Source organism: Chrysemys picta, chromosome 1 (assembly GCF_011386835.1).
Source record: "Chrysemys picta bellii isolate R12L10 chromosome 1, ASM1138683v2, whole genome shotgun sequence".
Classification (NCBI taxonomy): Eukaryota; Metazoa; Chordata; order Testudines; family Emydidae; genus Chrysemys; species Chrysemys picta.
Window position 1 is genome coordinate 119,155,258 of NC_088791.1, and position 15,418 is coordinate 119,170,675.

General features: G+C 44.0%; 1 protein-coding gene across 5 annotated transcripts in view; it reads left to right on the forward strand.

Annotated features, from left to right (window-relative positions):
• Positions 1 to 15,418, forward strand: part of BCAT1 (branched chain amino acid transaminase 1) — a 90,717-nt gene that overhangs the window by 46,575 nt on the left and 28,724 nt on the right. For 3 of the 5 annotated variants that reach the window (XM_005296600.5, XM_042848900.2, XM_005296598.4), the window contains 4 exons: positions 7,165 to 7,365; positions 8,440 to 8,496; positions 10,284 to 10,394; positions 12,713 to 12,832. In XM_005296600.5, the coding sequence (XP_005296657.1) occupies positions 7,165 to 7,365; positions 8,440 to 8,496; positions 10,284 to 10,394; positions 12,713 to 12,832 (489 nt within the window). The remainder of the gene's footprint in view (positions 1 to 7,164; positions 7,366 to 8,439; positions 8,497 to 10,283; positions 10,395 to 12,712; positions 12,833 to 15,418) is intronic. The other 2 variants (XM_065568191.1, XM_005296599.4) reach the window with 1 other exon arrangement.

The following is a 15,418-nucleotide window of genomic DNA, read 5'->3' on the forward strand; positions in this document are numbered from 1 at the left end:
GGCCGCGGCTCTGCAGCTGCGCTGCCCCAGGAGCTCGCAGCCCTGCCGCCCAGAGTGTTGCGCCAGCGACACAGTGAGCTGAGGCTGCGGGGGAGGGGGAACAGCGGGGGAGGGGCCGAGGGCTCAGGGGCAGGGCAGGAGGGTCCTGTGGGCCGGAAATTTCAAACTCGTTTGCCTGAAGGTAGGCACCTGAATAGGTGACCTTATTTTCAAATGTTATAAGCACTTCCAGCTCTTGATGAAATCAGCTCTTCTGAAAATCAGGCTACTGCTGCTTTAAGTGGCTAACTTTATGGATACAAATATAAACTTGCGACATGTTAGAAATTTTTGACACAAAATCCTTTGTGCCTCAGTTTCCATATGTGTGAAATACCTGTAGTAACAAGGTGCCTCTCAAGTGGTTGAGGCTTTATCAAGAAATTAGTCAATTTTAAAGTGTTGAAGTCCTCAGGTGAACGATGCTATATAAATCAAAATATTATATTACTATACAGTGAGATCTAGCACTGAAGTATTACAGATTTCTCTGTATTCCAGTTGTGTGTCACAGGCCAACGTGCGCCCTCAGTTTGTGTTAGAATCAAACCTTCTTCCAGGCAAACGCTTTCTAAAAATGGAACATGGTGTTTATGCTTCAGTGCAGCAATACAGCAGTTGTAAGGCAAAGGACAGCACAGCATTAAAAATTACATTAGTCAATCAGTCCAGCTGGCAGATAAGGTTTTAAAAACAGGCATTTGATACTAATTGTTAATCATATTGTGTAATTAGTTTAATAAAATGTTCCATTACGAAAAGAATCCTTTAAAATATGGCTACATAGAGAGATTTAAATGTAATACAGTCACATGATATTGGGCCAAACATGGTCTCAGCAAGGGTGTAACTGAGGGATGAATTTGACCCATTGCATTTGCAGAATGTATAATACTTTTTTTAAAAAGTCATGATACTTGGGGATAATTTGCTATTTTTCAGGTCTGCTAGCAGTAGAGTTTATTTCTTTTCAGAACATATTGCAGGGCATAAGAGTTTTGCCCAAACATTTGTTTGCATATGGGTATTCACTGAACAGACTTACATTACGAGGGGATGGGGATGCTACAAAATGAGAGTGGTTTATGTGATTGCCAAGCATTCTAAGATGTTGGTGCCTCTTAATATACATGAATTGGCTAGAAAGGGGTCAGCAACCTTTCAGAAGTGGTGTGCCGAGTCTTCATTTATTCAGTCTAATTTACGGTTTTGCGTGCCAGTAATACATTTTAACGTTTTTAGAAAGTCTCTTTCTATAAGTCTATAATATATAAGTAAACTATGGTTGTATATAAAGTAAATAAGGTTTTTAAAATGTTTAAGAAGCTTCATTTAAAATTAAATTAAAATGCAGAGCCCCCCCGGACCGGTGGCTAGGACCTGGGCAGTGTGAGTGCCACTGAAAATCAGCTCGCGTGCCGAAGGCTGCCTACCCCTGGGCTAGATGCACTTGCAATAGGCGAGGTAGAAGTGATTAAAACGACCAGAAGTGTCATTGCATTGTTCTTCCCAGTTTCTGGTCTGATATTTGTTCTGCTAATTAAGGTGTATTATTTTGAAACCCCCATCGTTTTTGCTGTGATCGGTTTTTTTTATTACATTTTTGAGAGGCAGGTAATGCTTCAAAGGGCCCGTCTAACACCTGATTAATAAAGAAGAGACTAGCTTGCTGTGATTTTTTTGCTATATAAGAAAACGCTGCTTGCTGTTGAAGGGAAGACTTGCTCTGTTAATCTACAGGTAGAAATTTTTCTGTAAGATTCAGAAAAAATAACTTTTTCTCTTTCTTATTTAAAGAAAAATTCACTGCAAGTCTGATAGTGGAAGGGCAAAAGGATAATGATTCAGGGCCAAATTACAAGGATAATTGGTCCAACCTGTGCCCTCCTGAAGAGGAACTCCAGGGTGGGGCTTCAAAGCGCCTGTCGATTCCGCTAGCTTTGCCTCCTTTAGGACCTGATCCAAAGCTCGCTGAAGTCAAGGGAAAGAGTCACATTGACTTTGTGGGCTTTGAATCAGGCCCTAATCCATCAAAATACTTAAGCACATGATTAACCCTAAGAATGTCCCATTGAAGTCAATGAGACTACTTATGTGCTTAAAGTTAGGCTTGTGCTTAAATGCTCTGATGAATTGGGAAGTTTCCTTGAAATCTTGTTCACAAGCAGGAGAAGTTTGGGGAGGCATGCGTATGGCTCCCCAACACCACTCATTGCCAAGATCGACAGGAAAGGGAGCCTCCAATCCTGTCGCGGGCCCACCTCTTTGCACCGCTGCTCTGGCCCCTTCTTCCTCTGAGAGGCTTGGAGCCTGAGTTAATGTTAGTTTTCTGCTGCCTTGAGGGAGAATAGGGAAGCAAAACCTGTAGACAGAAGTTCTTTCTCCCTCCTTTAGCCCTTCCCACGTCTCCAGCCCCACCTCCAAGCATAGCTTGATTGCAGTGGAGCTTTCTCAGGATCTGGGAGAAAAGGCAAGCAAGCCCCAGAGCTGCCACTCCCCTCTTCTCCACCCACGGTTCCAACTGGCTCCATCGGTTTAAGTCCCCTCTGCTCTGACATTGGTTATTTTATTTATTAATATTACCCAGAGTATATTCAGCTCAGATTCCTATCCTGTCAGACAAAATAGAGCAAGCTGTAGCACCAGGTGTGTGTGCTAGTGGACGTTCAGAAATCCTGTTTGCAAGCTAAGCTGTGTAGAGCAGCTGAGGTTTTTGCAGGGTTTTTTCTGCCACGACTTAGGAGACACTTTCCTTTTTCACATAAGAGCACTGCATTTTCTTCTTTCTTCAGCCTCATTGCCTCATGGCTCACTCTCCGTTCTCGAGCCTCAGGCTTCACTTTAAATCAAAATGGGAATGAATGTGACGAGATAAGGGAGGCTTCATGACATTTGAAAAGATATCACTGGTGCATATGCAATTAGTTATCCATTGAACACAAGCTGGTAATAAGTTTCTACCTATTTATTGAGTCACAACTGACAGATCTGTTTTGACTTGCCATATTTTGTTTATGCTTAATATTTGCATTATTCTAGAGCAGGGGTGGGCAAACTTTTTGGCCACATCTAGGTGGGGAAATTGCATGCAGGGCCATGAATATAGGGCTGGGGCAGGTGGTTGGAGTGTGGGGTGTGGGAGGGGGTGTGGTGTGCAGGAAGGGGCTAAGGGGTTGGGGTGCAGGAGGGGTGTGGGATGTGGCAGGGAGCTCAGGGCTGGGGGTTAAGGTGCAGAGTGCAGGAGGGGGCTAAGGGCAGGGAGTTGGGGTGCAGGAGGGGCTCGGGGTGCAGGCTCTGGCGCAGCGCCACTTACCTGGAGCGACTCCGGGGTGGCAGTCGTGCGCAGCGGGGCTAAGGTGGGCTTCCTGCCTGCCCTGGCCCCGAGCCACTCCCGGAAGCGGCCAGTACCACGTCCCTGTGGCCCCTGGGAGGGGGTGGGGTGGGCTCTGTGCGCTGCCCTCGCCTACGAGTACCTTCCCCGAAGCTCCCATTGGCCGCGTTTCCCTGTTCCCAGCCAATGGGAGCTTCGGGGGAGGTACCCGCAGGCGAGGGCAGCGCGCGGAGTCCCCCGCCCCCACTCTCCTGGGGACGTGGTGCCGGCCGCTTCCGGGAGCGGCGCGGGGCCAGGGCAGGCAGGGAGCCCGCCTTAGCCCTGTGGCGCCATGGGGCTGGCAATCCCGCAGGCCGGATCCAAACCCCACCCCTGTTCTAGAGGCATCCATTGAGATCAGAACCCTATTATACGAGGCACTCTCCAAACACCTAATGACAGTCTCTGCCAGGGAACTTGTGATCTCTTATAAATACACAGTAGGATGGGAAGGGAAACAGAAGCATAGAAGTGAAGTGGGTTACCCAGCATGCCGATGGCAGAACCAGGAACAGAACCCACGTGCCCTGGCTTCCAGTCCCCTAAATCATGCTGCCATGGCTGGATCTGGTGGCTAGAGGTTGGAACTGAGAGTCAAGACTCTTGAGGCAATATTCTCCCACTGCGGGATGCAAATAAATTCTGTTGAAGTCAGAGGGAGATACTTGGATCTGATGAGGGTCGAATCCAACATATCTAGTTCCATGCCAATGTTTGTCCCATGTGGCCCCGATCTAGGTTTTTTGAATGTTACCACAATACAAGTAATAAAAAAATAACCTCCTTTACCTCTTGTGTGACTTTCCCAGCTGTGCTCCCACTTTGGCAAGCAGAAGTGTTGAGAAATGCGTGAGAGCATTAACTAACACAAGCCACCATTGTAACTGCCGTCTGTATTGGCAGTCTGAATAGAGGGGTCAGGGATAGACACTAAAGTTTTCTTTTCCCACCCCTAATGCTGGGCTTTCCATTTCAGAGGCGGGGCACATTGAAGGGCGTGGGGAAACTTGCTCTGCGCTTGCATGTGTTGTGCCTCTTCTGTGGGCAAACAGGAGACTTCAGTTTGCAGTGTTGTCAATGTGGCATCTTTCACAGTTGTTCTTGTGTGTGTTTCAATCCAATCAGTGTGGTATCTAGGTATCACCACAGTAGTTTGGTGTCAAGCACAGAAAAAACAAAGAGGAAAAAGGAAGAGAAATTAACAGAAGGTGGTGGGGCGAGAGAGAGATGCTTAAGGAAAGGACAGATAGCAGTAGAGGTCAAACTATATATATCTTTTAATTTATCCCATGTAAGTTTTCACATCAGAGATTATGAGGCCCACTAAATCTGCCTTTTGTTTGCCTATTTAATTATTGTTGACACTTTGGCCTGAGCCATTAGTCAATATTTGGGGCCTTGCAGGATTGTTTCTGTTAGGATGAGGAATCAGTGAGGAGTCAGGTATCTTAGTGTTGTTTATATTTTATTTTCAAAAATTCTACACAAATGCCTGTTTCCCTGAACTCAGTAGAAACAAACAGCAGCAGGCGGTTACCCTGCTCAGAGTTATCCTGCTCAGTTACCTCTCCAGCATGCTCTGTGCCTAAAGAAGCTCTGTCTTTGCTTCCTTCCAGGACCACCCTCACAATTCCTTCTACAGACTCTCTGCCTCCGATATGCAGCCTGCAGCCCAGTCTCATAGCCCCAGCATTTGCGGCCAGAGAAACCCCTCAGTCCCACATAGCTTAGTTCTCACCCTAATGCTTTGGATGGTATCCTCCATTGTTTGCAGCTGTCTTTACTACATAAAGGGCTTTGATTTGCTCCTTCTCTTGAGCCTTAAAGAGAGCAATTGGCACAGCTGTTGGCTTTAACGAGACCTGTGATTGGTGTTGGATCAAGAACCCTCCCTCGTCCCTTGTTCCCCTCCCCATCCCAATGGTAGCCATTAGCACCTTTCAGCATAACATCTTTTAAAATAAGATACATTATTCAAATACAATCAGTGCCCATATGAAAAAAAACTAAATATCCCTTCCAAAAGCTCCGGCTAAAATTTTTGAAATCCAGGAGCTTAAAACGAAGCGCACACATTTAAATTTAACCACCTAAATAAAAGAGGCCTAACTTTTAGAAATACTGAGCTACTGTTGATTTCGGTGGCAGCTGCAGGTGCTCAGCACCTTTGAAAATCATTTAATTTAGGATACCTAAGGCTCTGATTCCGAAAAGCAAAGAATACTCAAATACATGCTTGGCTTTGAGTATGTGATAAGTCCCATTGACATCAACGGTTAGCCAAATTCCTGAAGCTAAGGTTGTGCTTAAGTGTTTTCTAGAAATAAGGAACTATATATAGATAGCTAGTTTTAGGCACCCAGGTTTCAAATGGGGGGAGGGATAGCTCAGTGGTTTGAGCATTGACCTGCTAAACTTAGGGTTGTGAGTTCAATCCTTGAGGGGGCCACTTAGGGATCTGAGGCAAAATCAGTGCTTGGTCCTGCTAGTGAAGGCAGGGGGCTGGACTCAATGACCTTTCAAGGTTCCTTCCAGTTCTAGGAGATAGGATATCTCCATTAATTTAATTTAAAAAATATTGGTTTTTATTTTGATGTACAGCTTTTGGTGATCTCTTTTTCATGGTTAGTTGATAATAGGTTTTCAGTAGAATCCTTTCTTGGTTTCATGGAATCATTAAGCAGAGCTATTCCCTTTAGAGAGTTCACTGTCAGCAGGCTAAAAGTTCCTACAAAGAGAACTGTAATTGTTGTTTTATTAGTACAGTCAAACTAATGCACTGTAATACCTAGATAAGTCTTATCATGGTTGAAAAAACGTCAGGCTCTTCATGTGCTTTGACCCACCGTTCATTTTACATCAAATACATTATGCAAAAAGAAGAATAAAAATAGGCCATTGTTTAGTAAAGGCTTCCTGAAAATCAGATTGTTTAAAGAGAGACTTTTTCAAAAGACTAAGACCAAATTCTTCTTCCTTTGGAAAATGGTTGTTTCTAAGTCTGAAAAGCCAAGTCCTCTGCAGAATCTGTGATGGCTGGTGCTGAACCATTTCTACCTTAGTGCATCTGTGATTTAATTGCACAGTATTTTTAAGTATCAAATAAAAGAGTGACACTTAACTTGGAGCAGTGAGTAAAGGGCAGTGCATAGCTATGCCAGGGAGGCAGTATGACTCAGTATGACAATCTTTTCTGACAGATTACTTTCCCCTCTGAGCTAGCTGAGCTGTGCTGGTCAGCATGTTATGAGAAGGTGAGGGGGGAGAATAGAGGCAAGGCTCTGCCCATGTCCTGCTCTGCTCCAGCCACTCCTGCCCATCTCTGTATGCAAGGGGAGTAGCAGCCCCTCAGAGCCAGCTCTATTCTCCCCTTCCCTCCACCATGATGTAGGGAGCAAAAATGCACATGACTTGCCTATGTCAAGTCACAATCTTCCCTTATATGAAGAAGTTTTTGTATCCTGGAAAGGTGACCTTGTAGGAAGATTTTTGCATTTCAGTTGCTGTCATTAAATAATTACTGTCTGACGCCCTCGCCCCCATAATTTCCCACAACTGTTAAAATGTAAATAGATAAAAATAGAAAAAGTGCTTCAAATTAAACATTGATATCTGTCAAAATTGTAAAACAAAACATTGAATTCTCCCTTGCCTATTTATGGTTCTGTGGTGATTGATGCATAAGCACTTTTAATCCGATTTTGAATTATTTTATTTTTAAATACTCATACATCTTTGTTTTATGTTTCTTCCAGGCTGCAGACTTAATTATTAATCCAGCTACCACTTTCAAGGAAAAACCAGACCCCAGTGGTTTGGTGTTCGGAACTGTTTTCACAGACAACATGCTGACAGTCGAATGGTCTTTGACTTCAGGATGGGAGAAACCTTATATTAGGCCTCTTGAGAACCTTTCATTACATCCAGCCTCATCATCTCTCCACTATGCTGTGGAAGTGAGTACCAAATGGATTAGGAAATTACCTTTTCTTTACTAGCTTTTGAAAACATCATGTCGTAGTACGTTCTAAGTACCATTACTGTCTTAGTTAGTTAGTACTGACCTAATGTGCTGAGTTAACACAGGTGTCACTCCTGAGTAACTCCATTGGCTTTGGTGGAGTTAGTTTTGATTTACATTTGATTAACTGAGAGCAAAATCTGGCTCAGGTTTTCCAGCTCACCCTGCTTCGTACTCTAGTGTGACACTGAAATGGTCTGTATGAGTCTCTAGGAAAGCTGATGGTATTAATTTGGGGACTGGGCATGCATACTGAAAAACTGATAGAATGCAGTCAAGATCCATAGCTTGGATTGCAGGACACACTAGGCAGATTCTTGTTTTTAATTCCCACTTGTTGACTAGTTCTCAGGCAATCTTATAAGATTAAAAATAAATGTACTAGAGCAGAGACCAAATAGCAACAAGGAGTTGCCCATAAGGAAGTGAAATGTTAACAGCCGGAAGCCAGCGTGGTTAATAGTTTTCAAAAATGCTTAGCTGTCTAAAGCTGCCTTTTCTGTGTTATTGGAGCGGCTTGTGCTAAACTCTCATCCGTGTCAGAGCATCAGTAGGGACACATTGAGCTATCTAGGAAATACAGTGAAAACATTGGCCTGATTCTCCTTCCACTTCAGCATAAATCAGGAGTGACTCCAATGAATTCAATGGAGTTACACTGGTGTAAAAGAAGAGAAATAGGCTCATGGCTTTTTCTTTTTTTGCCTGGGAGACTCCTCTGAGCCACAAGGCTCTGGCCTACCCCGTTTTTTCCATTCAGTCAACTAACCTTCAAGGATCTGTGTTATGATTACAGGTCCCTGTGGCTGAGGGCGGCTAAATACGGCTCTTGATCAGCCCAGGGAGCAAGAAACCACGCTGGAGTCCCAAATGTATGTTTCACTCATAGTAGCATATTGCTTTAATGCTAGGCCTCTGGCCCAGTCTGAAATCATTGCTAATATGAATATGCTCTTATTTTTTTCCATTTTTTATTCTTTTTACTTTTGTTGCATCACGTTTCCTCTAGCCAAGAGGAGAGACAGAGGAGAATCTGGTCCCAATGGTGTGGCTCAATGAATACACAGTGGGTATATTAAAAATGATGAATTTGGCATTTCCCCCTCCCTTCTCCTTGCCCTCCATGATACACTGTGATATCCTGGATCTGCTAGCCTCTGGATCCAGCTCTTGTGACTTACAGATGTCAGATGATATAGTGTGCACACATTTACAGCCCCGCAACGGTTTGCAGCAGCAAATTGTTTAAAAACCAGCAAGCAATTACAGCCGTTGCTTTTATTAGAGCTGGGCATTCCCAGAACACACCGCAGGTACTCTCTCTTTACAAGTGAAAAGGTTTTCTGTGCTCTGAAAAATGACAAGCATCCATCCATGGAGAAAAAGATTTAAAGGCTTGAGCAATCTTTATGTTGCAATAATGATGTGATTCTTGCTTCTCTGAAATCATTGATCGTATCTTAGACTAACATTCCTTCCTCTTTCTCTCATAAAACATTCTGTAAATGAATATTGGGGAAAACAGCTGTTTTGTAATAACCACAATTGGCACAATAAGAAAATTATGGTATTAGCTGATTGCTAGTCCAGTACAAAATCCTATTAAAGTTCCTATATCATCAGCAATGCCGTGACTTATTAAAGGTGCATTTTGTTCTCTGGCTACAGTGTCAAATTTTGTTGTGGGATGGTTTCCTTTTAAATTTGTACAAGAAGTTTTAATGAAGCGGAAGCTGGCATGGTCCACAGCACCGAGAAGCAAGAAGCCCTGAGTTCTAATCATGGCTCTGCCACTTGATTGAAGTATGGCTGAGGGGAAAATCACTGAGGCTCTGTTTATACTACAGCTGGGTTGTCCTGTGACCCAGTTACGACACAATTAAAATTTGTGGTGTGGACAAGACCTCACTGTGTCCTGGAAGCTGCATTAAAGCCTTTGATAGTCCTCTACTGTACTAACCCTTATGGAAAAGTGCTGTAGAATGTAATAGTGATGAAACCATTTAAGTTCTATAGAAACTACTCTAAAAACAACTCCTAGAACTTAAAGAATTGAATTGTTTTGGTATGTTTTTAGAACTATTCGGTCACATAGAACTAGTTTTCTATTACATTCTATAGGATGGTCCAAAAAACTATGAGCTAGATTTTCCAGTCTGCTCTCATGGTTCAAAGTAGCTGGATTCTGGCCATAAGAATTCTTGAATTCTTCTTCTGGCATAAAGCTGAGGGAGCTGACTTCTGTGCCACCTGTGTCCTCCACCCGTTTCACCCCATCTCCCCACATAGGGGTGTGTTGGGAGACAGATGGAGCAAGCCTCAGCTGCTCTAACTACTGCCAGGGCCAGTTGATACAGGATCAAGGGATTGTAACAGGCTTCCTTAGTTTTCCTTCAGAATAGGCACACATCAGGTGGAGATCTAAAGAAAATTTATCATTCCTTATTAAATTCTATAGGACTTTTCCATAAGGGAAGATGCTATTTGGGATCAGTCCTAGGTATTAGTCAGGGTATGAGGGTATCATAAAGTCTCACCCATGCTACACATTTTAATTGTTGGAACCAGCTCAGGATAATGACATTATCACCAAGTCCCCTGGGACAGATGTATTTGTAGTGTAGGCAACTACACTAACATGTGGTAACATGGGAGTAATAATACTTATCTACCTCACAGGGGTGCCGCAAAGATTAATTAGTTAGAATTTATGCAGTACTTTGAAGATGTAAAGTGTTTATGAAAGTGCTAAGCTCTGTTACTTCCAAAGGGCATGTTTTATTTTTGTATTGGTGGTCATGGGATAACCCAGCACAATTTTCATTTGGCTCCTTTCTCCTTTTGGGTTGGTAGCTGTTTGAAGGAATGAAGGCTTATCGAGGAGTGGATGGTAAAATCCGCCTGTTCCGTCCAACGCTCAACATGGACAGGATGGTGCGGTCAGCGGCGCGAGCAACACTGCCAGTATGTAACTGAAACCTATCCTTTCCTTGGGTTAGGAAAGTATTTTTATTTTTAGGGTGTGAGGCTTTGAAGTGCGCAGGAGTTGTAAACCCTTGCTGACTACAAAGAAAATACAGTACTTCCATTTAAATCTTGTTAAGAGTCTTGTCATGGTGAAGGGGTCATTGTAGGGAGCTGGTGAAATTAACTCTTCTGCTAAATGAGTGTTTTTCAAACTGAGGGTCCTGACCCAATAGTGGGTCACAAGGCTATTGTAGAGGGGTTGCAGTATTGCCACCCTTACTTCTGCGCTGCGTTTGGAGATGGGCGACTGGCCAGCAGCAGCGGGCAAGGGGTGGAAGGGGGGAAGGGTCATCACAGCCTGAAATATTTTCAAAGGGGGGCCTGGCAAAAAATAGTTTTAGAATCTCTGTGCTAGATCATTGGCACTAAGATGGAGGTTAATTTTCTCCATCTCTCCTTGCTGCCCTTCCCCACTGATGGAAATTAAAGTTCAGGGGATTAATCAATCCTTTAGAAGCTGAAGGCATATAATACACACATCCTTCTAAACATTTATATACAGACAGTGGGCCAAATTGTACTCTCTCTTACGGTTATGGAAGTCCATGGGCTTGCACAAGTAGAATTTAACCCATTGTTTCCAGTGGCTAAGTCTTCAAGGTCAGAGTTTTATTTTCTGGCTCTGCTGCTGACTTGCTTTGTGACCTTAGTCAAGTCCTGTAGCCCCTTGGTACCCCAAGTTTATCACCATGCTGCTTTAGCAGGACAAGATATGTGCTCCTATTAGTTGCACCATGGCCTCTGTGTTCCCTGCTATGCTTGTTATGGTGATATTGTATGTAGGAATTCTATAGTGAAATGTTCATCATTATCCACAATGCTCTGAAAATTCACAGGCCTTAAATTCCAATCTAAGCTCTGGGAACAAACTGCTAGGATCATCCAGGTATATCTCACTTAATCAATACCCTACCATTGAGGGGCCTTGGGCATTGGTACACCTTGGTGCCTCCTTTTTTCTGCCTATGGCACACAATAGTATTGTCTCCTGAGGGCTGTAATATTTTAGTCTAATCCAGGTTACTGGGCTCAGTGCAGAGGGAACTGTGTGGGTTTAGTGGCCTGTGTTATACAGAAGGTCAGACTAGGTGATCTGGTTGTCCCGTCAGGCTTTAAACTCTATGTGACCCTGAAAAGTTTAGGGATTGCCCATGCACACACTGAGTTCTTTAGTGTGCTTTGTACAACAGAATTGGAGGTGAGTAATCCCACTGGTTCTTTCTTTGTGTTTGTGAAATATATTTCACAATTTCATTAAGGATCTTTAGACAGCTCATTTCTTGGCACTTAAAATCACATGGCCTTTTCCCTTGTATCTTATTACACAGCAAGGGTGATGTTAGAATCATGGACTTTTATAGCTTGCAAACATTTCTTCATCATGATTAAAAGTTCCCATTAGAACAGGGGCGGACTAACTTTTTGGCCTCAGAGCCGCATCGAGTTTCGTAAATTGTATGGAGGGCCCGTAGGGGAGGGGGTTGTGGCTTGGCCCCCACCTTCTATCTGCTGCTCCCCCTCCCCCGGGACTCCTGCCCCATCCAACCCCCCCTTTTCCCTGATGGCCCCCCCGGGACCCCTGCCCCATCCACACACACACACTCCTGTCCCCTGACTGCCCTCGGGCCCCCGCCACCCCATCCAGCCCCTCCTCTCATTCCTGATGGCAACCCCGGGACCCCTGCCCCATCCAACCACCCGTTCTCCCTGTCCCCTGACTGCCCCCGGAACTCCTGTCCCTGACTGCCCCCTGCCACCGCATCCAACCCCCCGTCCTTCCTGACTTCCCCCCCCAGGACCCCTGCCCCCATTCAACCCCGTTTTCCCCCCCCCCCATCCACACCCCTGCCCCCTGACCACTACCCCGAACTCCCCTGCCTTCTATTCACCCCCCCAGATCTGTGCCCCCTTACCGCGCTGCCTGGAGCACTGGTGGCTGGTGGCGCTACAAGCCGCGCCGCCCTGCGGCCGCCACCACAAAGCTCAGAGCACCAGGTCAGGCCCGGCTTTGCACCTGCGCTGCCCCAGGAGCTCACAGCCCCACCACCCAGAGCATTGCGCCAGCGGTGGAGCGAGTGAGCTGAGGCTGCAGGGGAGGGGAGACAGCAGGGGAGGGGCCTGGGGCTAGCCTCCCAGGCCAGGAGCTCGGGGGCCAGCAGGACGGTCCCGAGGGCCGGATGTGGGCCTGCGGGCCATAGTTTGCCCACCTCTGCATTAGAATTTTCCATAACTCTTTCTTTCTCTCTTTCTTTCAGTGTTTTGACAAGGAGGAGCTATTAGAGTGCATCCGGAAGCTTGTGGAAGTGGAAAAAGAGTGGGTCCCGCACTCTACATCTGCAAGCCTGTATATCCGCCCTACTTTAATTGGAACAGAGGTGTGGAAAAAACTTTTTTCTTCTGAGTTTTATATACATTTTCATTGCTTTGTTCTTATCTTAAACTTTTGAAATCCATATTGTGTAATAGGCCATGGCAAGGAGACTAAAGCATTTAATTCTCTTTCTACAGCTGGAGTGGCAATCATATTTTGGCACTTAGGCTAGAGCAGTGATTGTAAGCTCTTCAGGGCAGAGACTGTCCCTTATGTTTGTACAGTGCCCATCACAATGGGGCCCTGATCTCGACTGAGGCCTGTAGATCCTGCTGTAATACAACTCATAATAAACATTCTATACAGATCTTTTTATTTTGAGGCATTGGGATATATTCACCAGTATTCTGTGGCTGATTTGTGTCTCTCTGGCCATGTAAAGTTTCTATACATTTGGTTTAGCAGGCCAATCAAAGTTGGTTTATGGCATCTTTGCATTGCCAGAAGAGTGCACAGTACCCATAATGCACTAGTGAATGTAGTGCCACGAGTTTTATGAATGGCAGGCTGCTTGGTTAACTATATTTTACTTTTTTTCCCTGTCTCTGGTATGTAAATGATTGCTTTCAAAAGTAGCATGTTAGAAAATAGATTAACCACATTTGGCTTCAGTGGAATCTTATTGCTTAACTCCCCCACAATACAAATCAAATGGCATCTATTCTTTTTTCTTCCAGTCATGAAAGGTGCTGGCCTGGCCTGGACAGAAGTCCTTTATTTATACATAGAACAGTGGTTCTCAACTTTTGTACTGGTGACCCCTTTCACATAGCAAGCCTCTGAACGCCACCCCCTTATAAATTAAAAACACTTTTAAATATATTTAACACCATTATAAATGTTGGAGGCAAAGCGGGGTTTGGGGTGGAGGCTGACAGTTCGCGACCCCCCATGTAATAACCTTGCGACCCCCTGAGGGGTTCTGACCCCCAGTTTGAGAACCCCTGACATAGAACTTATGTAATATGGACAGCATCAGAACAAGCTTGTACGCCTCACCCACATCCTGGAGTGAAGATCTCTCAGGGTGATGAGACAGTTCAGTCTTCAACACCCATTCAGTCATCAGCCTCTTTTTTTAGTCTGCCAACAGAAGAACTAACGTAACCTGACTGTCTGGATAATCAAGAAAAACCTACCCTCTTTTGCTTTTTAAGAATGATTTGAGAAGTTGCTATCCCCTTGGCAATATCTGTACTATAATCTCATACGCGTGTTGTATGTTTGTATTTTGTATTATATATATTAAACCAAAGACCTTTTGGCCACCAATTTGGAAGCACTGGTGTGGTTGGATTTTTTTGTTCATTCAATGTGGGACCCTATGGCAGCGTTGAGTTTGGCACATTTAAAGCGATGCCGCAGTATAATCTCTCTCACGTAATTGCATGTACCTTTTTTGTGTTTGTATACATACTCATCATTCCAAGAATTCCATCCATACATGCCTCTGAATACTCACTAATCACAGTATTCCTTCCCTGTCCTGCTTTTCTACTACAGATTGGCTGGTAGGTTTGTGCTCACTCCTGCTGCTGGAACATAAATGCATCCAGGTTTCACCAATTCAAAGAGGAATCAGAAGTTTGCTAACAAATTGTGGTCTCTTTTGTGGATTCCCCACATGTTGCTGCCAAGTGGTAGGCTGGTCAAAGTGTGATAAACTATAGAGCTATAATTGTAGCAGAAACAGTAAATCAGACTGTCTGTTTGGCTGCCAGTAAAAATAGTGTTATCTTTATTACTTCAAGTGAGAATTATACAGCTAGCAGAACATATAAGCCAATTTCAGTGATGGGAAAAATCTTTAACAGTGTTTAATCCAAACCATTTTTTCCAATGATTGCCTACCTGCGATTGTTAAATTCTCTTTGCCATTAGCACATTGATTTACCTAGGAAATGCTCCACTCCGTAGAGCCTCATTTTACGACAGCTCATTTACATTGAGCACAGCACCATCTAGTGGACATACTTGTTCAGATCATTAGATTTAAGATAATTTTAATGAATGATTTTAACTTTTTTTCTGTGCAGTATATTTCAACTGAGGTTTTGTAGGAAAAGGAGACTAGCTAGTTACACAGCAATGTGTGTATTGAAAATTTGAAAAGTAATTGAGAGAAAAGGCTGTGGGAGATATAGATGCTAATTCAATGACTGAATTTCATGGTCTCCCACTGGCAAGGTAATTAAAGACCAAAAGATAATTTAAAGTTGTTCCCCTCTGGAGGAGCCCTAACTGCTACTCTCTCATGGGTGAATTTTCCCTCATTCATGGATGAATTTCACCTCTGTTGCAGCTCCCCTGTAGGACTATGTGTGTGCATATACACAAATTGCTTGTGGATGTGATTGAAGCAAGTCTACAATGTCAGTAAAACAATTTGGATAAGAAATACTTTAGTTTCTTGTAAACTCTCATAAGAGGGAAAACTTTATGTCTTACTGGCTAGATTATAGGAATCAGGGTGTGATTCCTGTTCCCAACTCTGCCACTGATTTCCTGTCTGCCCTTGGGCAAGTCATTTCATTTCAATTCCCCATCTGTAAATAATCTTTGTAAGACTTAGCTGCCTCACAAAGGTGTT